General features: G+C 50.0%; 10 protein-coding genes across 10 annotated transcripts; 2 read left to right on the top strand and 8 right to left on the bottom strand.

Annotated features, from left to right (window-relative positions):
• Positions 1 to 266: 266 nt before the first annotated feature.
• On the bottom strand, positions 267 to 2279 carry N7509_001686 (EXO70 family protein; the record flags this gene model as incomplete). Its single annotated transcript, XM_056626323.1, has 3 exons — positions 267 to 1648; positions 1714 to 1931; positions 1996 to 2279. The coding sequence occupies 3 exons, from the start codon at positions 2277 to 2279 to the stop codon at positions 267 to 269; spliced, it is 1884 nt and encodes a 627-aa protein (XP_056492118.1).
• Positions 2280 to 2564: 285 nt separating this feature from the next.
• N7509_001685 (uncharacterized protein) lies at positions 2565 to 3218 on the bottom strand (the record flags this gene model as incomplete). Its single annotated transcript, XM_056626322.1, has 1 exon — positions 2565 to 3218. The coding sequence occupies one exon, from the start codon at positions 3216 to 3218 to the stop codon at positions 2565 to 2567; it is 654 nt and encodes a 217-aa protein (XP_056492117.1).
• Positions 3219 to 4088: 870 nt separating this feature from the next.
• On the top strand, positions 4089 to 6525 carry N7509_001684 (putative phospholipase A2 (PlaA); the record flags this gene model as incomplete). Its single annotated transcript, XM_056626321.1, has 2 exons — positions 4089 to 6227; positions 6289 to 6525. 2 exons carry the CDS (start codon positions 4089 to 4091, stop codon positions 6523 to 6525), a joined length of 2376 nt encoding a protein of 791 aa, XP_056492116.1.
• A 289-nt stretch (positions 6526 to 6814) lies between these two features.
• Positions 6815 to 8646, bottom strand: N7509_001683 (putative phosphatidylinositol-3,4,5-trisphosphate 3-phosphatase; the record flags this gene model as incomplete). Its single annotated transcript, XM_056626320.1, has 3 exons — positions 6815 to 8427; positions 8504 to 8588; positions 8644 to 8646. The coding sequence occupies 3 exons, from the start codon at positions 8644 to 8646 to the stop codon at positions 6815 to 6817; spliced, it is 1701 nt and encodes a 566-aa protein (XP_056492115.1).
• A 714-nt stretch (positions 8647 to 9360) lies between these two features.
• Positions 9361 to 9769, bottom strand: N7509_001682 (uncharacterized protein; the record flags this gene model as incomplete). Its single annotated transcript, XM_056626319.1, has 2 exons — positions 9361 to 9575; positions 9616 to 9769. The coding sequence occupies 2 exons, from the start codon at positions 9767 to 9769 to the stop codon at positions 9361 to 9363; spliced, it is 369 nt and encodes a 122-aa protein (XP_056492114.1).
• Positions 9770 to 10783: 1014 nt separating this feature from the next.
• On the bottom strand, positions 10784 to 12956 carry N7509_001681 (pentatricopeptide repeat protein; the record flags this gene model as incomplete). The annotated part of the gene is made up of 2 exons (XM_056626318.1): positions 10784 to 12106; positions 12174 to 12956. 2 exons carry the CDS (start codon positions 12954 to 12956, stop codon positions 10784 to 10786), a joined length of 2106 nt encoding a protein of 701 aa, XP_056492113.1.
• Positions 12957 to 13229: 273 nt separating this feature from the next.
• N7509_001680 (U6 snRNA-associated Sm-like protein LSm4) lies at positions 13230 to 13730 on the bottom strand (the record flags this gene model as incomplete). Its single annotated transcript, XM_056626317.1, has 2 exons — positions 13230 to 13664; positions 13728 to 13730. 2 exons carry the CDS (start codon positions 13728 to 13730, stop codon positions 13230 to 13232), a joined length of 438 nt encoding a protein of 145 aa, XP_056492112.1.
• Positions 13731 to 14252: 522 nt separating this feature from the next.
• hat1 (histone acetyltransferase catalytic subunit HAT1) lies at positions 14253 to 15900 on the bottom strand (the record flags this gene model as incomplete). The annotated part of the gene is made up of 4 exons (XM_056626316.1): positions 14253 to 15168; positions 15223 to 15487; positions 15543 to 15818; positions 15882 to 15900. 4 exons carry the CDS (start codon positions 15898 to 15900, stop codon positions 14253 to 14255), a joined length of 1476 nt encoding a protein of 491 aa, XP_056492111.1.
• Positions 15901 to 17182: 1282 nt separating this feature from the next.
• Positions 17183 to 18934, bottom strand: N7509_001678 (Zn(II)2Cys6 transcription factor; the record flags this gene model as incomplete). Its single annotated transcript, XM_056626315.1, has 3 exons — positions 17183 to 18094; positions 18174 to 18791; positions 18875 to 18934. The coding sequence occupies 3 exons, from the start codon at positions 18932 to 18934 to the stop codon at positions 17183 to 17185; spliced, it is 1590 nt and encodes a 529-aa protein (XP_056492110.1).
• Positions 18935 to 19520: 586 nt separating this feature from the next.
• N7509_001677 (Mn(2+) transporter ATX2) lies at positions 19521 to 23028 on the top strand (the record flags this gene model as incomplete). The annotated part of the gene is made up of 6 exons (XM_056626314.1): positions 19521 to 19701; positions 19756 to 20300; positions 20372 to 20534; positions 21671 to 21728; positions 21816 to 22787; positions 22848 to 23028. 6 exons carry the CDS (start codon positions 19521 to 19523, stop codon positions 23026 to 23028), a joined length of 2100 nt encoding a protein of 699 aa, XP_056492109.1.
• Between the last annotated feature and the right edge of the window lie 902 nt (positions 23029 to 23930).

The raw sequence follows: 23930 nt of genomic DNA, 5'->3' as shown, positions 1-23930 counted from the left end.
GAGAACACTCGAACGAATTGACCGACAGGAACAGACCAAAAGGGCGTTAACAAGGCAGTGTGTGATCTGGTAAATTTTGTTGCGCGGCCGATTTTAGCGGGGCTTATCACGTTATCGGGATCGACAGAGTCACGTGTCCCATGTTATACTTCTAGTGGTGCCACGCTTTAGTGGAATGGAAGATACTAATTGAATTGAATGATATTAGGCATTTGCTATGTAAGAACCCTATGCACATAATGCTGCAACCTGTTGCCCAGCAGAGCTCAGCAGAGCTGCGCCAGCTGTACCGACAGGTTGGATTTGTCGTATTTGATGTATTTGCCACGGCCCTTGTCGATCTCCACATAGCGATCGTAGAACCGAGAGTAGAGTGGTTCGAGAACAGCTTGCAGCTCCCGGCCCAGAACTGATCGAACCTCGCGTTCCATGTGAAGGGATTTGTGTTGAGCGACCATATTGTCGAAGCTTGCATTGAATGCCTTGAACTTTTCCTTGATGGCGTCCCGGTCTTTTGAGGAAAGATTCTTGACAATGGCACTGGAGTCCACTGCGCCTCCAGAGTTTGGCCGCGCCCCGGACCGAGAGGTATATTGGACATCGAGCAAGGTCTGGGACACTTCTCTCCATGCATCGAGATACGTCGAGGTCGCACGTTTCCGGAAGTTATCGATTCGGGAGATGCTGTCGGGGGCACCGAGATATCGCGCTAGTTCCGGGTTCTTCCGAATAGACCGGTCGACAACGCAGAAAACATTGGATAAGAATACACCAAGTGTAGCTTTTGAGCGATGGAATTGAGAGCCACGATCAGTCAGTGCCGTCATGAGAGCTTCAATCATATCGAGAATAAAATGAGAGAATAGAGTACCGCTGTCCGGACCCACGTCCAATGGGGCCGAACCTGCGGTGCTCGACTTGGAGCGCCAGTTTCCATCACCCAGAGATGTCAAGATAGAAGCCAAGGGGCCCGAATAGCCGGTCAAGGTGATAAGAGAGCTCATCACCTCCTCCACCAAGGGCACAGGCCCACCGTCTGGGGGAAGTGGAGAATTAGCAGCCTTGCGTTTTGTCTCCTCGATAAGCTCCGACAGCGAGGACTTGGCGGTTTCGCGAACGGGTCGCAATGCTTCGATGAGGAGGCTCTTCAACTCCGCCGCCTTGGAATCAATGCGATAAGACATTGCCGTCACGATCTCAATGATCTCGAATGCCAGGAAGCAGTCCGTCATCAAGTTCATTCTAATATATTGATTCAGTTCGCGCAAAGTTTTCGAGTACTCTGCCATCGGCGACATGAACGTAGCCTGCAATGCCAATCCTTGCTGGTCCCCGGTGAAGACTTGCGTAACGATGCCATGCTCAGTGATGATAAAGGCTTCCAACGCATTCGAGTAAATTCCGATACCGTTTGTGCCTTGTTTATATGGGCCGTCGGTAGGCTTTCGTTTCACAGTGTTGACGGATGCGATCGCGAGGTTCTGTAGGCCTGAGGTGATATACGGCCCGCGCACATCGGCATAAATTCTCAGAGCAGGGTTCTCCCCTTTATTGCGCTGTGATCCGTGGACGGATGCAGACCCAATTACCGCGCATAATGGAGCGAGTTGTGATATGGTTTCCTCGGGGATGGATGGGAAAGGGAGCTCTACGGAGTCCATGTTGTTAGCTCGTTTTGGATTGTATGCTCCTTATGGTCAGTTCGCCACGCACCTTTGGTAAGATAATGTAGCGGCTCGATCGGTGTGATGTGTTGCTGTAACTCGGATCGAAGCATATCTTGAAGCTTGTTGCTGCCGGTGCCTAGTAGCGAGTTGAAGTCTGTAATCGCGTTCTGGTTGGATCGAAGGTTCGTTGAGTTGAGGTCGACCAGCGCTTTTTCAACACGTTTCATCGCCGAGAGGTATTGAGAGAGACCGGAGCTTTGCGGCCTATATAGGGAACGGATCAGTAAGGATATGCCCTGTTGAAATGCTCCTTTGAAGCTCGACTTACCCTGCGCGGATGATGCCTTCCTCGCGGCTCTTAGCGTCGAGGGGCTGTCGGAGGCGGTCGATGGCATCGTTGACCTTGTCGATGTTGCTATTTGTGATTTGGAGAGACTGAGTGTTGCTGTAGATGGGACCAATGGCCTCCTTGACCACCTTGCCACTTGTTTCCAAGCGCACAAGGGAGCCTTGGATCTTCTTGGTGAGACGGTTGAGCTTTTCGAGGTTGGCATAGAGCACCTCCACCTCCGCGCTCTCCTCAGCATAAGCTGTGTTCCTGGGGGCCACCATGGTGTCGATCACAGACGACGAACCGAGAAGACCGTGTCGCCAGGCGTCATGTCTGGGTCTCGGGGTGTGGGGTCCACGAGGGATGGGATGGCCGGGCGGAGCTTATCGCCGGGGGTGTTCCTTCGAGGAACCATCCCCGATTAGGTAGCGGCCCGTCTATGTTCCGGTGAAGTATACAGAATGGCATGAATCAGAGTGCCTAGCAAAGTTCTATTAAATTATGACTCATGAGCGAGAGGGGCAGAAAATGTGAATGCGATCTTGAAGTTGATTGAAACGGCCCTTTCACATATTTTCCAAGGATATACCTTCGTCACTATCGCTTGAAAGCGACCTGCATTGCCAGCCAAATATCTGCCATGCACAGACATTGAGCAGCATGAATGGATCCTCAGAATGACCGATTCTCTTATTGGAGCCTTGCAAAAGATTTTCGTAACCAGGCCCAAGTTCCTTCACGAATGTCAGAAGCATGTTCTTTGGAAGAAACGAACCCGGGAGTTTCCATAAGTTCTTATCAAGCTCTTCATCCAGTACAATGGTGGATAGACCCTTATATTGCCAAACCCGACGCAGAAGTTGGAGACAGTAGTGGAAATAGACGTATTGAATTTTGGGACGATACCCCGAGATGAATCTCAGTCGCTTTCCATCCAAGTCTCGCCAGGTGATATCGATGTCGAGCTGAATTCTCTCATCCAGCTGATTCCATGTCGGATCGATGATCTGTAGCTTGTATTCCTGGGGTTTCGCACATATCTGTCCAATGTCTGTACAACTCCTTGATTGCTGTGTATTATCAGGAACAATGACAAACTTGCCCGAGTCAAATGCTTCTGCAATTCGATGGTGCATAAGAAGGTCATTTCGAGCGGAGTGTAGATCAAAGCACCAGTGGGAGTTACCAAAGATAGTGTTCAAGGTGTCTTCCCCATGCATTGAGTCAAATATATGCACACCCTCGAGCCCTCCATCGCTCACCCATTTGCCAAGTATAGGGCACCAAAGTTGATCTTTTGTAGGATGCCGGGGCCGATATTCTGCCACAAGCTCATCCTGAAAGCTTATTTCATCCCGTCCCCTTTTTATGTACTTGCAGAATATTCTGTCAAGTTTCATGGGCTGTGAGGCTAGGCGTTCGAAGAATTTTGGGAGAACCTTTCTTCGTGCTGTTCGCTTAAGCTGGCCAGGCTGCTGATCTTGAGGTTTGTATAAATAGTGCTGGGCATGAAGCTTGGCTAGCATAGACTTGGCCGATTCTTGTATATAGGGCTCAGACAGGAGATTGAGGTATATTCAGACATTTTGCTGAAGGAGTGGGTATTGTAGTTGTGAGGAGAAAATGAGTAGACTGTAGAGGTTTTGTAGGTAGATGTCAAGAAGAAAGTAAGGCAAAGAAGAACTTTTTTGTTTTTTAAAAAAAATCCAGGTAATTGATCACAACTCACGACTACTAGTACTAATGTAAATTCAATTTTATCTCAGTAGGTAGATCCGCGGACTCATGGTCCGCATCCATGGTTTCCCAGCTTGAGAAGGGTATACTTAGCCCAAAAGAGGAACCATCATTGCTAAATCAGGGTGATTATGTTCCTTGAGAGAACAATATAGGTATTGTTTTGAGCCATTACTCACAGCGTAAGCCTGGATCTCACTGGATACTCAAGGCATGTCCTATTGCCATAGATTCCCAAAACGGCAAGCATGCAGACATGGTGGGTCATTAACACGTGACACGTCTCGACGTCATCCCCGCGGCGAGCTGCCAGGGTCCGTGCCAATGCCAGGTTTAAGCTCACTGTTGGCTGCATGCAAGACACAGTCGCAGCTATCCTCCCCCTCTACCATAACAATGGCCACAAGGGTCTCACGTTTGCGCTGGACTGTACCACCAGCGGCCTTGGCTGCCTATGGAACGGGGAGTGGGCTCACTCTAACAGGCACTTGCAGAAAGCCCACTTCACCAATGCCTCGGTCCACCAGGATTCCAATTCTGACCCACGAAGCCCCTCTTCGACCCCGACTGGGGAAATTGACGAGCAACACGGCGACCAGGCCTCAATTTGGCTGAATATTGTTCACAAGTTCGAAAATATCAAGCACAATGTTGTTCCGGGAGAGTGGGGGGATCTTCGCGGCAACATTACGAACCTGATCGTCCCCGACTGGGCGCGATTGCTACCTGCTACGGCCCAAAAGCTGCAACGCGAGCTATCTTTGGCCCCTGGCTCGCTAGCCGACGACATATGGAAGGAGTCCCAAGATCCTGACATCAACCCGGAAATTTTGCAGGATGCCAAGGTGCGAGTCAGCGATAAGCTCTGCGCAGAGGAGCTTGAGTTCAGAAAGCAACGACAAAAGCACGCGGCGAAAGCGCTGGCTTCCTATCTTGACATTCCGGTAGAGGACATTCACCCCGATGATGTGCCGGTCATTGCCATGTGTGGCTCGGGAGGTGGACTGCGTGCCTTGGTCGCGGGGACAGGCTCATACCTGGCTGCGCAGGAGGAAGGCCTATGGGATTGCGTGACCTACACGGCCGGAGTCAGTGGGAGCTGCTGGCTCCAGACTCTGTATCATTCGTCAATCACGGACCGCAGCTTCCATAAACTCGTTGACCACCTGAAAAGCCGTCTTGGCGTTCACATTGCTTTCCCGCCCACGGCATTGGATCTCCTTACTACCGCACCGACCAACAAGTTTCTTCTCAGTGGCATCGTGGAGAAATTGAAGGGAGACCCTGGTGCGGACTTTGGATTGGTGGATATTTACGGACTATTACTCGCCGCCAGACTTCTAGTTCCGCGTGGTGAGCTTGGAGTCTCGGGTCTGGATTTTAAAATCTCCAACCAGAAGGAGAATTTACTAAATGGAGCACACCCGCTCCCTATCTATACAGCAGTTCGACATGAAATCCCAGGAATTGTGGAGGGTGCCGATGGCCCCAAGCCTTTGCCCGAGGACCTTATGCGTGAAGCCGAAAAGGAGTCCTGGTTCCAGTGGTTCGAATTCACTCCGTATGAATTCTTCTGCGAGGAACTCAATGCTGGAATCCCGACCTGGGCCCTAGGAAGACATTTCAACGGCGGTACTAATCAGCTTCCTGATAGGAACTACCCTATCCCGGAGCTCAGAGTTCCCGAATTAATGGGTATCTGGGGCAGCGCCTTCTGCGCGACACTATCGCACTACTACAAAGAGGCCCGACCCTTAGTCAAGAGCCTCGCTGGGTTCGGTGGCATCGATTCTCTGATCCAGGGCAAGAACCAAGACCTTATCCGGGTGCACCCTATCGATCCTGCTGCTATTCCTAACTACGTGATGGGCATGAAAGGCCAACTACCGGCCTCTTGCCCCGAGTCTGTCTTTCGCAGCAGTCATTTGCGTCTGATGGATGCCGGTATGAGCAATAATCTGCCCATCTATCCGCTTATTCGCCCCGGCAGAGATGTCGATGTGATCGTTGCTTTCGACGCATCCGCAGACATTAAACAAGAGAACTGGCTCTCCGTTGTCGACGGATACGCCCGACAACGTGGTATCAAGGGTTGGCCAGTCGGTGCTGGATGGCCCAAAGAAAGTTCGAGCCTAGAAGAGACCAAGCAAGCTCTCCATGAATCACAGCACGCGTCGGAACAAAAAGCGAATGAGAAAATGGCGGATGCCCAGAGCCACAGTCTCTCCCACTCAAAGGACTCCAACAAGGCGGCAGACTCGGATTTGAGCTACTGTAATGTCTGGGTTGGAACGAAAGAGGAACGAATCAGCGAGAAAGAACCTCCCCCATCGAAGCGCCTCTTCCATCCCGAACAAACCGAAGATCACACCGAGTCCGAATTTCATCTCATGCAGCCGGAAGCCGGAATTGCCGTCGTCTACTTCCCTCTGATCCCAAATCCCGAGGCGCCGGATCTGCCCCCTGCTCAGAAGACACGCCCCCTGTCTGCTGTGGAATCCATTAAGCAGAAGCAGAATGAACCCAGTGCTAAGGACCCTGAACTACCTCTAGCCCCCCCATCCGAACTCAATTGACCCCGAGGTTGATGATTTCCTATCTACGTGGAACTTCATCTACACACCTGAACAGATTGACTCGGTGGTTGGATTGGCTAGGGCTAATTTCAGCCAGGGCAAGGAGCAAGTTCGTCGTGTTGTTCGGGCGGTTTATGAGCGGAAGAAGAGTGATCGACTACGGAAGGAACAAGAGGATGCGCGGAAGCAGCTGGAGGGATTTGTGCCTCTCTAATAAAGAAAGACCTTCTCTGAGGATCATATCGGTTGGCGTTCGAAGTGTTAAATTTTTCGATATTTGGTTTTTTCTCTCTCTTTTGTCTTATTGTTAACTCTAGTCAGTCATATAGATGTAGATACAGATACAGATACAGATACACTGTCACCCCAGGCTTGGGGATTTCCTATTTCCTTTCATGATGTTTCAGTGTATATCGTAGAGTAGCCCAAGTTATGAAGATACTAGTAACGCCAACAGTCATGCATCAAGATAATCTGTGTAGCTATACATTCACGCGCAACTCTTACCCAGATGTCTTTTCTTTGCTATCCACCTTCTGTTCATTCCCAGAGTCATCATTCCCATCCTTACCAAAATAAGGTCTTACCCCCTCGCCGTCAGAGTCCCCACTGTCATCTTTCTTTGCATTTGCAGCCTTGTCCTTCAACACCCGCCCTTCATCATCCGTTGTCGACCGCGCCTCGTCATCCGTTCCAGCCAAACTCACATCTTTACTTTCGTCCGTCTGCTTGCGCAACCCTAGTTGTCGCTGAAGCTCATGCAAAGAGCCCGCTCCGACGGCCAACAATCCAGACCCCGGGAAACCAGAGCTTTCTTCTTTGACATCTTGCTTCTTCTTCTTCTCTTTCTCGGGCGCTACATTCTCCTGTTTCTGCTCTGTCTCTGTCTCCTCGCCCCGCCAATCAGCCGCTGAACTTTCATGGATGGGCTCCCCGGGCTTCGGCTCGCTGATCGGTCTGCCACTCACGGGAGCGGCGTCTTTCTTGATATCCTCGTCCGGCGAAGGGTATCGCCAAACCACCTTGAGTTTTTCGAATGCGCGGATCCCTTTCTTCGCGCTGCCTTTGATTCCGTCCATTGCGTCCCATTCTATCTCGAAAACACCAGAGTCATGATCCTTGCCGCCTTCGAAGTAGGCATTCCACCAGACGTGCGCAACTGATGTAACCATGGTAAAACCGGTATATGAGGCCTTGCTGCGTCGCTCGAGATCAATATTGACGTCAGAACCTGGAACGATGATAGCTTTCTTGGGTTTAAAAATCACTGCCGATAAAGCGCCGGTTGTGGTTGATCGACGTGAGAGGCTAGGTTTAGGCGTGGAGGTATCTGATTGAGAGGTCATGGGTGACCATGTTGTTGATGATGATGGCGTAGAACTCTGAGGAGATTTATCCTTGATATCATCCTGTTTTGGTGTGGTATTCCCAGCTCCTGCTCCTGCAGCAATGCCCTCAATGACAGTGCGTTCGCTGCGGTGGAAAAGGTGGCAGCACTTGATCTTCTTCCCTTCATCCTCGTATCCTTGAACTGCGACCTTGACTCCATCTCGCAGGCCCCAGATATGTACCTCGAGGATCTCGACTGGTCGCTCCACGTATTGCTTGTCGAGCTTGTTCGCCCATCGATCGATATAGTCGACGTATCGTAGTTGACTGGGGATGCTCACACCATTACCGAAACCGACTCGCATGCGTCGATCGGTGAATCGCTGCAAAGCATCCTCCTTCTTCCACCCTTCTTGGCTGATTAAATATGCCGTTGCGACGGTGCCGCTGCGCCCTTTGCCCGCCTTGCAATGTACGACCGCGACTCGCTTCGAGGGTCCTTCCTCCCCTTCCTTCTTATCTTTATCGTCAAGGTTGTTCAGCCAGTTCCGCATGCTGCCCATGATATTCGGGATCAATGCGAAGGGCGGTGGGTGGTGGTCTGGCCAGGGGAAATGGTGAATGCGCCCGTATACTTCCGAGTCGGGATACCCTGTGCCTTCGGCGCGGAATTCCCAGATGCACCAATTTGCACCATGTTTCGAGTCGAGAAAGTTGACCAGAGCGTCGAGTGGGTTGCGGTATGCGCGTTGAGGGTAGTTTCCGGAGGGGCCTGAGGTGGCGATGACTAGGATCACACAGCAGGGTTAGCTTGGCTGGAGGGGGTTGCAATTGCAATGCACGGTCGCGTAGAGACAATATACCATTATCGGTTACATAGCAGAGATCTAGTCCAGCTTCCGGGTGCTGTTGTCTCGGCCCCGCGACAATTTGGCGGAGGATTGAAGTCTGGGGGTGCGGAGTTAGCGCGTGTAACCATGGTCTGGAGAGTCGGGAACCATACCATTCTGCGAGATACTCAACTCGCAGTTGTCATATAGATATCAGGACATGAAGAAAGACAAGACTTAAAAGATCTCAGTATAGCTTGGCTGACGGTGGAGGGGAACTTGTTTATCGCAGGAGGCGCAGTCGGGCCAATGACATCATGTCACCCGTCGCCGCTAAGAAAGCGCCTCACCTTTTTAGCTCGCCCCCAGTGGGGATCCTGGCACATTCTTATTCTTATTCTTATTCTTATTCTGATACTTAGTATACTTCTAGTCTGCATTCTAGGACTACGAGTAGTATAGTCATAGTGTACCAGTAATGCAAGAGATGGAGATTGAATACTTCGTGGTAAGTGTGTAGATGAGAAGTGATTGATTTTTTGTTTATTGTACAGAATAATGCCAGTATGTGCATGTGCAATATTCCAACCAAGCATTAGACCCCAGTTACCAGGGCTTCCAAGGAGCGTCGGGAATGTGTCAAACCAAAGATATCCTGCCCAACCCAAAACGCCGGTCATTAAGGAGAGTCATGCGGTCCTTGTTCCGCAGGGTCATAAGAGGAATAGAAAGAAAAAAGAACAAGAAGAAACAAGAAATTCACAGCCATTACATCAGAAATGGACAGGGCCATATCTGTTTGCCAGTGCCATCTGCGAAGAGACAAAGAACACTGAGCCACTGAATCACCGACACACTGAACACGATAGAGATCCGATCAAACGGATTCTTTACGCCACTCCGTAGAAGGTGTCAGGGACGATATTGAAGCTTGTACTAGACTCGTTGACCTTGGCTGTGCCTTCTTGCCAAAAGTCCTGGCGGGCAGAATCCACATATTTGACCCAGTGTTGCTGCACCGTGAGGTTGAAATTGGGGTTTCCCAATGGGGTGAGCTGCGCGACGATATTTGGATTGGCGCACGGGGTGGCGTTGTAGGAGGTTCCTTCACAGAATGTGTTGAACGCGGGGGGATTCGTCCCCACGAAGGGCAGTGACATTGAATCGCCAAGCGACGCCACCGGGAGAGCTGCCGATGTCGAGATTGTTGGATCTGAAGACGGGAACGGCACCTTGGGTAGCGGCGGTGGCCAGGCTCAGAGTAGAGAGCAAGACAGGGAGGATGGAGGTAAGTTGCATGATGATGGTGATGGTGATATTATGGATTATATCAGGGAAGGGCAAAAGTATAGTACAATTGAAAGGTGAATAGGAAGGATGAAGGATAAAAGAGAAAGGGAGAGAGGCAAGGCTGGAAAGGATAAGTAAGTTACGAGAAGTGCAGATTGTACGAGGGGGGGAAGGGAAAGGCAGGGAAGGGTCCAACGGGCTGACGAGGATAGTCCTTGGCGACCCAGTGAAGTCTCCACTCGCAACCACTCCGGCCATCCCATTTCCTTAGTTCAACCTCCCCCCCCCTCGGTTCAACTTTGATTCAACTCTTCCGTTCCTCTTTGTTGGCTCCACAGAACTGCCGATCCTTTCAGGGGATATCGATCGGCAACGCACGCCAATAGTTCCCCAGTATTCACAATCCATACTGTACTGAAAGCACTCGTTGTCTGATGTTCTGACCCCAGTCTCACTGTCTGACAAGTCGAATGCAAGATCGCCGCCTAGGCGTGTTTCAGATATCCGGTACTAATTTTGAGTGGCGGAGACCCTCGAAGGGAACCACTGGTTTGAGGGTGGAGGACTTGATTCCATGCAGGAACTGGGTTGGTGCGGATAAACCATTCCGCAACGGCCGAACCATCACACGTCCCCCGAAGACCGGCTAAATGGCCGGGGTATGCGTTCAAGAAACCTTGAAGAAAATTTTTGTTGATGACATATGTACTCGTACAAAGTGATAATATAGTAATATACAGGGTATCAATCAGGCGACGGTTGGTCGCACCAGATCTTCCTTCGTGCCACGGCATATACTTTGGTGCCTGGTGCATCATGCATCTTGCATCTTGCATCTTGCCACAGCCTCCCGGTCCCGTCCGGGCTAGAACGTACAAATGGAGAATAGATACTGTGCGAGCCTGCGGGCCTCATGCATCCGACACTGCATCCATTCCCCTTGAGACCCGATAGATTGGATTGTGGACCCGATCGTCCACGGAGCTTTTCTCTGACAAGGAAACCTATTTATGGAGTGGCTCGCTATTTCTCCGAGACGACGGTGTCTTCATGACGCTCCTCCATCTCCGCAATGCGAGCTTCACGTTGACGTCTCCGTCTCCTGCGCGTGGCCTGAGAAGGCTTTGGGTCCTTGTTCCAAACCACCTTCCCTGGCCTGTCCGGTTTGGCTGGTTCAGCAGCAACCGGCGGGTTGACCGGCAGTTGAGCACTGGGATGATATTTCAACCGTAGGGCATAAGGATCCACAGACTTCGGGCAGATCTCTTGAATTAACTCTTGTGTCGTCAGTGTAAGAGGGAGTTCGCGTTCCTGCATGTCTTGAAGATACATCCACGCAGATTTGAAACTTCCGGCGTCGAGGCACATCCGAATAACAAGTTCAAAGGTCTTACTACTCGGAATTATGCCGAAAGATGCCATTTCTTTCAGCATATACATTCCCAAGTCGACTCTTTGGGCACGTCGACAAATGTTGATCAATGAATTGTAGATGGAAAGGTTTGAGCCGTCAGGACAGACTGTGTAGAGTTCACGGTAGAGTTGCAGGGCATCATCTGCGACGGATGGATTGTGCTTGGCGTCATTTTTCCAGGACTGGAGAATAAGCTCAACAGCTTCGATGGGAATGGATCGCTCGGAATCTTTGAGTCGTTTGAGCATCTGCCACGCTTCCCAGCCATCGATTTTCCATTTGATAAAATGTTGATATAATGCCTTCATAGTACTGTGCAGGGGCGTGAGTCCGGCTTCGTGTACTGTGCAGAGCTCCTGGAACCCGCCAAGAAGATCCCCTTCGGATCCGCTGATCAGATGAGATCTGACGAGCTGGTGATAGTCATCGGGCTTCGGCGCGAGGCGAACCTTGCGCATATAATGAAACACAGCCTGGGCCAGTTGAGGATCGCCGTACTTCGCTGCCGTACTTAGTGTTCGCGAGCAGGTATCCTCTGAAGGACGAAGGTAGCCCAGATTCACTTTTCTTTCCCATATGTAGTGAGTCAGCCCATGGTGTCGGTCCTCACTTGCCCTTTCAAGCACATGAGATAAAAGCTGTGGGGTCAGGTCGTGGCCTTGCTCGACCCTTCGTCGAACGAGACGGCTTATTTCTTCAAATTCTTTGTAGTCACACAGGATATAGATGATCAAACTGTGCAACCAATTCTCAACAGGGATGTTCTTCCGCTCCATAGCTTCAAGTTGCTCGAGTGCCTTTTCAAACTGATTCTCTCGCATCAAGCCCGCTACTACAGAGTGCCAGCCCGCCGGACTGAGGGGAAGCCACCGATCTCGAAGTCGATCAAGTAGTTGTTGACGAAGGATATAGTCGGGATGTACTGCCACTGCCTGTGATTTTCGGCATGCTGATTAGCGAAGCACCTTGATAAAGACGGTTCTTCACTTATATACGTACCTGAAGAGCAGCATGGAGCGTGCCCGAATCCATCGCAATATTATTGAGATCCATCTCATCCAGCAGCCTTTGCACAGCTAATGATGACCCAAATTGCCAATCGCAATTGGCCAATATCAATTCCTTGTAGTGCCGGGCAGTCGGTCGGATCTGACGGTCTCGCATTAAAGCTCGGAAGACACGCTCCGCGTCTTTGATCTTGGGCTTTATGGCCATATCCTCCTGCAGTTTCCTTTCCAAAAACGAGGTTGGGATGTAGTCTAACTCGTGCGCCCTGGGATTCTTGGCCATATTATATAAAAGTTGTAATTCCTTCTCTCTTCGGTCGTCGAGCATATCGGTGGTTGAAGGGTAATGTTCGAGGTCGTCCGTGGGCAAAGACTCGGTCTCGGCGAGTGATTCATCGTGGGTGGGAGAGGCTTCGGGGGTGTGCGAGCTAATATAGCCGGTAATTTTGTGACTGGCCTTATTTCCGTTTGTATAGTATCTTCGTGGCGAGCTTCCTGCCGTGCAAGTACTTGCTGGCGCAAATGGTCTTGAGCTTCGCTTCTTCGTTTGTTGGAGTGGCAAGGGCGACTGAGTGCCCTGGGGACAAATGAAGGACATAATGAATACCAAAGCCCATCCAGGACCAAGGCACGCCGAGACATGTCCGTTAGCTTTCGTTGGCGATGCAGTCACCTTGAACGTTGCGGATTCGCCGCCTGCACGAAATAATGCGATAACACGTGACTGATAACGGTGAGTCTCCGAGGCCGCGTCGAGAATAGCATAGCATACCATAATAGATGACGATTTGCGTTAAACTACACAGATAGTACAATACGATTTTGGGGGTTTATAATTCGTTGTATTTGTAGGTCGTTAATCCAACCCCAATAGCCCAGATCCCACGGTAAAATACAGAGCCAGATATGCGCCGTGGCCATGCTCGACCAAAACTGTCCAGTTCAATCGGACCTCTTCTCCCCAAAGCGACCTTAAACGCTCCGCCTTGTTCAGGGTATCTCGTGTTTCAATTTCATCCTAGACATGCAAGGTAATGTGTAGACTGTCTCATACGGCGTGGCCACCACGTCCCCGACCGCCCCGGCCGCCGCGCCCGCCACGACCACCGCCGCGGCCGCGGCCACGCTCGCCATCTCGTCCACGGTGACCGCGGTTTTGTGGTTGGTTCTGTTGCTGCTCCTTTACGAGCTCGATGATCTCTTCGGGGACGCGGAGGTATTTGATCTGGAGGAAGTGGTTAGAGATATGGATACGATACGATTGTGCGCAGCGGTGTAGATATAAACTCACATTGTTACCACGGATGTAAACTTCGGGCAGGCGGAAGAACTTGTCACCCTCGGGGCTGGTCTGCACCACTTCACGCAGAATCAAGTTCATCCAGTTGTCGCAGGTAACGAGGTGGCCGTTCAAGGTCTCGCCGTTCTTGAGCTCCACCAGCATGGGGTGGCCCTGTGCGGCCGTCAAAAGGCCGAGAGGAAGCTGTGAGGGAGAAGTATTAGCTTCAAATTCCAACAGGCTTTATGAGGTCGAGATGAAGCATACCATGGTGAAATGCGGTTGATAAGAGGCGGGTGTCGCAAAGAGGGGAGGGTGTGCGCAGTGGTGTGCGGGCGATAATCTGTGCGGGCAGGTGGCAATGCGCCAATTTTCAGCCCGACCGATGGAAGTGAAGGGTGGTAGATGACCAGCAGGGGGTCTCGTTGAATTCGAAAGGGTTGTTGGCGGGATCAATGGGTGTAATCGAGTTCCGCATCAGCTGCTGTGACGAAGCCTGAACCCGGAAAAAAGGATGTGCCGAGATCAGCTAGCCTGGTTCCTTGCGCCGCCATAACGAAGGTGGTTAATCCTCTGGTGGATCACTTTACTTGTTCATTTTTATTTCAATTACACAAGGTTTACTAGGTTGATTTTATTTGTTTCGGTTTTCAAAGTTCTCATTTCAGCGTTTGATTGACCGTTTAAAAAAGAACTAAAGCCATTCCAGCAGATCCAGATCCAGATCCAAATCCCAGTTGATAGATTACATAGTGCGAAGCCCACAAGGACCAAAGACACCTATTGGCAAGCCTAGACTTTAGGGCGCTTAGCTGCCTCCGCTCCATTTTCTTCCTCATCTTCATCGTCAGAGACGGCAAGCTTGCGCTTACCCCGTCCACTGCTAGAAGCTTCTGTTGGCTCATCCTCAGGCTCGGGCAAGCGTCCCTCGAGAGCTCCGAGTGTAATTTCATAACCTTCCTCGACATTTCGAACAGTGTCATCCAGCTTCTCTACCCGGTCGGTCAGATCCAATTCATCAAGCAACTCTCGGTGCTTCTTGTAAAGGCGTTGTTTGGTGAGCATGCGCCACCAGTAGTACCGTCGGTCATCGGGGTTATCAGCCTTGGACTTCTTAATCAATAATCGTGCAAGATTGGTACCACCGGCCAAGCGATGACTCTTGGGGATCTGGCTCAGTAGGTACATCTCCAGGATGTGTGCAAACTGAGTTGCTTCGATCTTGAAGGCGGTGCGCACTTCGCGAAGGGTCTGGGTAGGGATAAGCGCATTGGTAGGAACCACTGTCGGGCGCTTCTTGCCAGAGTAAATCCCATTCGGGTCGGGGTTAAGATTCACGTTGTGCTTGAGAAATTCGGGGCGCAGCAGGCAAAAGTCAGCGGAGTCCCGGAGAGCATCGAACGCTTCGTTGGGATCCTCGACAGTCAATTCCGTGATTGTGGGGTCCGCCAGGCAAAAGGCATGGATTGTTGTGTAAAGATGGGTGCCGTGGCCCGATCGGTGGTGGGATGGAAGGATGAGGAACTGGGCGATGCGAAGTCGGGCTGGGAGTTCGGAGATCTTGAGCTCCGGCAAAGGGAATGCGACATCCTTTACGACTGGGGTCTCTGAACGATCTCGCTGGTACATCCAGTATCGGTAGGTTGTAGCATATCCGACGATGGAGTATGAGGATGCGGTTGGCGTGGTTGGCTTCACCTTTTCATAGCTGCAATAGTTAGAATTTGGAAGATTTTAAATGAAGATCAAGATCGAGGCTTACACAAAGAATACCGTCCATCGCTCCAAGCTCCATTCGGGGTCATCCGTATCCAAGGGAGTGCCGGCTTCGATGAAAAGAGAAACCAGGACCTGTGCGCGATCCAGAATCTTTTGAACGGCGGGGTTCGCGAGAGAACCTGCCCAGATCTCGTAATTCCTCTCATTCACATCATAACTGTAGACTAACTTTCCGGGCGGAGAGAAGTCCTTTGCGCCGGGGTCCTCCTGGACATTCTTCTCGTATTCCGGAAGATTGATCAACGCCTCTGCGACGTGTTGTTAGTTCCCGAATCGATGGCGCACAGAGTAGAAGATACTAACCTTCGGGGATGAACGGCTTAAGAGTACCTAGCAGATCCGTCGCGGCCGTGTCATCGACTGCCTTGAATCTGTCGTCATAGGATATGTGGACATGAGGGCGGAGATCGTGAGCGGCGAATCGCAAGCGTATGACTAGGCCTTTGTAACCGAAGATTTGTTCATCGTCACCGAAGATCGGATAGGTGAATTGTGGATGGAAGGTTGACAGGGTCTTAGGTTTGGTGTCGCCAGGCTGCACGACCGTGATATGAAGCGCATCGTTTGCGTCGCACGACCCTGGATCAATTAGTCGTCGCGTTACGGAAGAGATCGAGAACAGGAAATGCGGGATCAACTTACAGTCTTCGCCAACCGCCATGTTGGATAGATGTGAGGAAGTGATGCAGATATGAGCTGGGAAGACAAGGGTGCCCATGCCCGAGCCGAGCGGCGCGAACGCGTCTGGAGCTCGTATTACCTAATGTGGACTAGTGTCATGTCCGAAGTATACAGTGGTGTCGCAAAAGTTTGAAACCCCATGTTGACTGTGCTTGTCTCCCCCTTCTAATCGTGGACTAGTAGCTACTAGTTTTTCCTATTAGTAGGTGGCAAATCATGGTGGGCAATACGGGGTTTCAAACTTTTGCAACGCCACTGTAAGAGTCCCCAACGGAAATAATATTATGCTTGTAATTGATCGATTGAAATGGGGAAAAGACTTGAAGTGAGGAAGCACGAATGTGAAAATACAGAATAGGAAAATGCAGAACCATTGCTTCTTCTTCCCAGTCATCTTCGTCTGTCTCTTCTTCAACTTGCTCTTCCTTTACCCAGTCGCGATGGCTTAGTATGGTCAATGCGACGACAATAAACCCAAACACCTCCATGTCCTTCTTCATAAATATGCTAAATGGCCCGTGTAGGTGAAGAAAAGGAAGGATTTTCGGTCTCGGGGATTCGGCATCAAGAGACCTTGCACCAAACACTCGAAGTACTCCGGATGAACTTCGCCGATCAGGATATAGATATCCGTACCATACTGCGATATTATCACCCATCTGTAGTATCTGGTTAGTGGTTTACTCGGAGTCGATGAGAGGAATGTATTCAATGAAGCCACTTACCTACTGGCCGTTGTTTTGTTACGGACTCTCGCTGTATCTCCGATGCCAAGCGAGGGGTAGAGAAGGCGGATTGAGATTGCGTAGTTGGTATTGCTGATCTCGAATAGCCGAAAATGCGCCGATTGCGATGGGATTGCCTTGCTTTTTGATCGGATGTTCTTCGATATGCTTGGTATAACACCCGAATCCAATCTTAGTACTGGCTTGGGCCAGCCCAAAGAGCGCGAAGGTGCTATGAAAACATAATTGAGTGCTGTTCACGATATCGCAAGATTGCGATGTAAGGTAACCACGGTCCCTGACGTATTCAAGGGTAGCCAACCTAGGAAGGTACCTTCCTAAGGTAGGGTTGGTAGGGTTGGTAGGGAAGGTACCTTACTAACATGTCGGCGTACTACTAAGGTAGTACTGCTATAGGATGGGATATGCGGGAACGGTGTCGTATCGTGAACAGCACAAATAGTGTATGCCTAAAATACTATAAGTCCCATTCATATACATGATACATCCACTAACTGGCCATTTAGCCGTCCGAATCTATCCAAGCCTTGCGAATACTTCGTCTGCTTCCAAATTTTGATCTCTTCTCTTTTCACGTATTTCTTTCAATGCCGGTATAAGTTGTAGGGCTCGTTGAATTCCCATAGTCTCCCCGATTCTTTGAAGTGTTTGAATCACCCATTCGTATGCCTCGTCGGGAGCACCAGCTGCACCGCCAGCCATTGTCAAGGGGAACAGCAGCGTGAATGCACCATTCAATGGTGGTAATCTTGCATCTCCAGTGGCTGGGGTCATATTGCCAAAGGCGCCCATGTGGCTGGCGGCGCCGGCACAGACGTTAATCGATAGGCGTGAGCTCGTCTCCAACGCTCGCTGCCGTTGCTGTAGGGTTCTTCGCGTTGGAGAAGGGTGACTAGCTAAATGCTTCAATATTATTTCATTCACAACTAGTCTACCCCAGAAATAGTTGTTCAGAATTCTTGAGGCCCACACATCATTATAAATGAGATATTTGCCATTGAATGTGTGCTGGTGGTCTTTCGACTCGCTGAGGGTGAAAGCCCATTTGTCGGGGAGATTTTTCTCCCATTCGTCTAGCTCTGTGTCAAATGAAGCCGCAGAGCTAGCTATAGCTCCATGATCGAGATCTGGATCGTTGCGAGCAGTATAATGTAGTTTCGCAAAGCGAATTAGAATATCCACCAGGTCGACAGCGGGCTCTTCGAAGGGTGTGACAGTAGAAATTCTATCAGGGGACCAGGTGATGAGAACGGAGGGAAGATCCCCCTGTACCATAAAGTATCGGACAATAGAAATAAAAAGGTATTGTAACTGTGGGCGGGTATCGGCGTTGAGAGCCTTGCTAAAACTGGCTTGTTTAAGCAGAGCCGCCATGCCGTCCAGATGTACCACCCAAGAGTCAACTTGTCTGGATGGACAACAGACCATCTAGCCAAAAGAAGTTAGTTCATGTCTGTCATTACTTAAAAAGGACAAAGGTGTAGAAGGAAGCACAGGCAAGACACACCTCGAACAGGCTAAGCATCAGTATTAATTTAAATATCAATACGGGATTGGCCCGCTGTGGATTCTCCACTGCAGCACGAACAATATTCAGGGCTGCCAGGTATTTCACTCTCGCGGCTTGTAAGAGCGAATGGTCATGGGTCACATTTGACATGGCAGCTAGTCCCACTGCCATCACAGCATCTCGAAGAGGTAACTCATTTGGAATGGTTGCCATTAGTGGCGACATCTCTAGCTCAGGCATCTCTAGGGAGATGGGGTTCTTTGTTGCCTTCTGTATCGATGTTGCGAACCGATTAAAGAAGAATTTCAACCCTTGATCCTCCAGGCTGGAAGGCATCACTGCCGGTATCGCAGATATCCAGAACACCTCTGGATCTCTCCGAACTATAAGCCCCAATCGGGATGACTTTGACATATGCACTGGCCTGTCATAATTCACCTCTGCAAATTCATCTAGCAGTTTACGGCGGGCCTCTGATTTAGATTTGGCCACGACAGACCGTTGAACCGTTTTGTCATTCTCGTCACGGAACAGAAGAGCCGGGATATCGCGGTAGCCACCACAAGGCTTCCCCGCTCTCTTGCACTGCGAACAGACCGGTTCTATACGATCACACTTTTTATCAGGTCAACCGAGTTAGCTTGATCAACTATGGATATAAGTTATAACTTATAGATCTATTGCAGCGTCACACATACCTTGATTCTCCTGATCCGACAGCTCTCACAATTCTTGCTCGGACGGCCGTAGAAAGGCATAACCTTTCGAGATTGTGTAGTAAAATTAAGCGACTTCTCTGAGGTGCTCCGGGGTCAAAAGGGGTAAAAGAATCGTAGAAAGCTGCAGAGTGCTTAAGCAGCGTCGTTGAAGCACAGCCCATCGGCTGGTGAGCCGTTGATGGATCGGCAGATCCGCTAACCTAATGGAGTAACTGTTGCGTCTGTGGGGTCGGTCCATGGGTGGTCTCGGCAGCGCTACACATCATTTCCACCGGTGTCAGAATATCGTTTAAAGACTTGGCTAAAGTGTTGTCGTAAGCACCCATATTAACCAGATCAGCCATTGCCTCAAAAAATGCCCGGGATCGGTACATAGCGGGACCGATAGCCCCGATCTCACCGTCCAGCCCTACTTGAATCCCGAACTCCTATCCTTTTATGGAATGAGGCTGCCTGACTTAGACCAGTAAAATTGGATCCAAGAACGGGGTCCTATATGCGACTTAAGCTTGAAATGTTAAATCTTATAAGTACCCAGTCTCTTCGCAGAGGACTGTTCTGAATCTCGAGTTTTATAATTCTTCCCGACGAAAATCTATCACTGGACCCTTACCGACATTCAACCATGACCCTTGCGATACGGTCTGTGCAAGATACAGGAGAAGAGTCTCACTATAGCTATGACCCCTCATTGGCAGTTGCAATAGTGGCAGCCGTTCTTTATGGCATCGCATTTCTTCTCACCTTGATTCAGTGGATTCGATACAAATCATGGGTCTGGCTAACTATGGTGGTCGCAGCTGCGAGTAAGCTTCTAATATCTGTGCCTGAGAGTCTCAAATGTACTAAACGAGCACCAGTGGAAGCAGTTGGTTATATTGCCCGATGCATTTCGACTCAAAACGTCACTGAAAAATCCGTTTATGTTCTCCAGTTCGCGCTCGTCATTCTTGCCCCGGTCCTCATGGCAGCCTGCTGCTATGTCTTGTTTGGCCGAATTATTTTCCTTGTTGTCCCTCGCGAATCTCGAACATTCAAACTCTGCTGGGTTCCTCCTCGATTCATCACTCCACTCTTCGTCGGTTTCGACATTGTTGCTCTATTTCTTCAGTTAGTAGGAGCTGTAATGATTTCATCTGTTAGCGCAGGTGATACAGATGCAGCTCAGAAATTGAATAGAGGAAAGTCTATTGCCCAAGCAGGCGTCATCATTCAGCTGGTCGCATTCGGCATGTTCTCCGTCGCTGCCGTTCGCTTCAACTTCACTTCGAAGCGGTTCACCAAATCCATTTCTGAGAGATACGAGAGTTCAGGAGAAAAGTCATATATTATTGATGGTCTTGTGAGGAAGAAACACTGGCCAGCCTTACTGCGTGTTGTCAACTTCACCACCTTGTTGATTTTGGTAAGTACTAATACCTGATAGCATCTGACAAGGGGGGGGGGGATAGTATAAGCTAACCTTTCCTCAACTAGGTTCGTTCAGTCTATCGACTAGTTGAGTTTACGGAGGGCACAACTGGTTACCTTAATACCCACGAGTGGACCATGTACGTTTTTGATGCACTGGTTATTTATCCATGTGTCGCTCTTTACATCTACTGGCACCCTGGCAAGTATTTGCCGTATCTCGGGTTCCGTCTTCCCAAGGACGCTCGCTAGTGCTATACGGAGTATTCAATTTTCTTTTAATATGTGCTTTGCGGTTGCCAATAAAGGCTTTTGGAGCCATATTGTTTTAACTTTTAACTGTTCTTCCTGATACCGTGCCAGAACTTTACCATTCTATTCAATTCATTTTCATTTTTCCGAGTTTTGAGTCATGTTGACTTTGCATTTTCTGTATTTGATGACGAACAAAATAGGCTTCTGATATCACGGGGACTGGATCTCCAATGTTTCTTTCTTTGCTTAGCCTTCCTTTCCAACCCCGACTGTGAGTGTCATGGGAATGATCTGTGCGCCGTACAGTGCCAGGCTACTCGCATTAACCAACGAAAACATCTGTAACTCTAATACTGTTCTGTACTGAGATGAGCAGAAATGGGATGCCTGTTCAATAAAACCAGGTTCATCGTTCCAGGGGCTTTTGATAGATCTAATCAACTTGAAGTAGAATCGATCTGTCGATCTAGAAGTGATTATCAAATCTGATCAAGCGGGTCTTTGCTAAAAATAGACACGGATTGGAGGAAACCGTTTGAACATTTGTTAGACACAGAATTGGGGCCATAGATCCGACCCTTTAAGACAAGCGAATGCTGCTTGTCGGTACTGTAGCCCAGTGTTGCTCTATTTCTCGACTTCTCAATATCTCCCAATATCTTCCGTTCAGTGGAGCACCGCGTTGCATCACATCGTCACGGTTTGGACAGCGTGTTCTAGATCAGCCGGACCCAATGTCTGTACTCCATACTTTATATTCAGGAACAGAGGATGTAGGATGTACTCGGTACTCGATGTACTCGACCCCCATAGCATTGGCAATGGTATCCATGGTATCCAGGGTATCCGTGGTATCCATGGACATGGCATGTTTTGGTCCGAATGTAGCGGGCGGTGCCTGACCCGCGTGGGTCTCCCAAGTCGGAGAACGCCCGCCAAGAACTCGTCGTTTCGCCTCCCTTTCAATCCACGCCCTGCAACCTACTTTCTTCCTCTCTTGATCGCCGAAAGGAAAGACTCGAGTTGGATCTGCTCGTCCTGTTTGCCCGATTTAACACCATGATTGACGCCCTATAAAGCCCGCGCACGTGCAAAGCTCTTTCGCAAAAGAGGCCACCATGGAGGGACTCTTCACTTTGCTCGTTCTGAGCATTGTGATGGCAATTACGTGAGCTAAGCCTGTCGCTTGATTTCGATGAGGCATATTACATCAATTCCAGTCCAGCTGCTAATATGAGTTCGCTTTCTCCCGCAGATCCTTTGTCGTCGGCTCATTACCTCTCGCGTTTACATTGTCCCCCTCTCAACTACGGCTGATATCCTCCATCGGCATGGGTGTGCTGGTAGGCACATCCTTAATTGTTATTATTCCAGAGGGTATCGAAACCCTCTACAGCGCCAAAACTATTCGCAAACAAAGCCTCAATGCCCGAGCGACTACCGTTGAATGGCAGGCTCGCAACCTCCCCGTGGCCGGTATTCCGACGCTAAACGACGACGACGTTTCTTCGTCCTCCACCACCCCCGTTTCTTTCCTATCACTCGATAATGCGGACCATGAAACACCCCTGGTCAACCGAGACCAGGCTTCCGCCGACTCAGAAGTACTCCGAATCCGCAAGGAAGAATCATCGAGCGACAAGTCAAGCCAGGAAGAGGAGGAGCATGAGCATGAGAGTTCCCCGCATGCCTGGATCGGTATCGCCCTGGTTAGTGGCTTCATTTTGATGTACCTTATCGACAAGTTGCCCGAATTTGCATCTCCGACCAAGCCCGAACGACAGCCCTACCACATCTCTCTTGATAACCTCGGTTCTGGACTGCGACGCAACTCCTCGCCCATCCGCGACGGAGGCCTTTTGGATGCAGGACAAAGCTCCCGTCGTGGCCACAGCTTTGCAACCACAACGGGCTTGGTGATCCACGCCGCGGCTGATGGTATCGCCCTGGGCGCTTCGAGCTCGGATACTGGACTCAGCTTTATCATCTTCTTGGCTATTATGGTCCATAAAGCCCCGGCTTCCTTTGGTTTAACGTCAATTCTGCTCAAGCAGGGACTGTCCAGCCGGACTGCGAGGGCGCATTTGCTAGTTTTTAGCTTGGCGGCTCCCGTTGGTGCATTGGCTACTTTCCTCTTTGCGCAAATGATGGGATCATCCAACGGCGACGAGGCTGCTGCTCACTGGCGGACTGGTATGCTTTTGCTTTTCTCGGGTGGTACCTTTTTGTAAGTTACATGTTTTCCCCCTTCCTTGGAAAACGGACCGATCTAACCATGTGTATTTAGGTATGTTGCGATGCACACCATGCAAGAGAACGGCCCTGGATCGTCTTCGCGGACGCTTCCTGTGAATGGCTACGGTGATTCTAGAGAGCAGGGCGGAGAAGACAAGTCGATGCGAGATTTGATTGCTTCGGTGCTTGGCATGATCTTGCCGCTGTTCTTGCAGATCGGACATGCCCACTAGAGATTCCACTTTGCTTCTTTTTTTTTGCTTCTACCGCTGCCATGCGGCATATACATCGTCTACTTCAACCGGTTATAGATCGTCGACTCATTGATCCGAGTTGATCTAACCGGAGAGGTGCGATTAAGTACCCAACGATTTGCTGAAGCGCCCTTATTTCTCATTCTTATTTTCTCATTTTCTCATTCTCTTTTTGCGATTCGTCCCTTTTTATCTATTTTACGCGGCAGGATGGACGTCTGGAGAGCATATACCCTTGTTTGGCATCTGTTGAGAGATATACCTCTGGAAGAGACTGGCTTTACTACGGAGGGCATGAGCGCTCGGCCGGATTGCGGAGGATTCGAATGTGTCACTATCACTAGACTTGTATAATCGGAGATGCGTGTTGGTCATCATTGCATGATTTAATCGCCCTGTGCATTGTAAAGTCCATGATCGCATGCTTGCTTTCGAGTGCTTGGACCAATGTGCTCTGTAACCACACTGAAGCCCTTAGGCCATAGCGAAATATCGGCATTTTGGTGTCAGTTCTCAGCTCAAGAAGCTCAGAAAATACCAGGGCCACTCTCGCTGGATACATATCTCAGTGAATTGGGTGAAGGGGGATATTGATAATAAAGTAGCATGACGTTGTGCATAACCTGTTCACCAAGGCCGGGCCAACCATTCTCATGATCGGCGAGGCGATGTCTCGCTCACCTTTGAATCGTGACTATCGTGGTAGATCATGAGGGGCGATTGAGTAGCTTTGGACGCATGAAAAGAGCCCGAGGGCCCAATACTCAGCGTCTGTACTGGGAAGAGATGAAGTCACGAAGGAATTCCGGCAAATCCAACAGCGTTTTCAACGGACCCCTGCCACCGGGGCTCGGCCGTGTGACGAACGATTCCATGATGGC

This window comes from Penicillium cosmopolitanum (genome assembly GCF_028827165.1).
Source record: "Penicillium cosmopolitanum strain IBT 29677 chromosome Unknown utg000004l:1.0-4361866.0:1.0-4365735.0, whole genome shotgun sequence".
In the NCBI taxonomy this organism is placed as follows: domain Eukaryota; kingdom Fungi; phylum Ascomycota; class Eurotiomycetes; order Eurotiales; family Aspergillaceae; genus Penicillium; species Penicillium cosmopolitanum.
The sequence above is the reverse complement of the archived record's forward strand: the minus strand, read 5'-3'. Positions and strand labels throughout refer to the sequence as shown.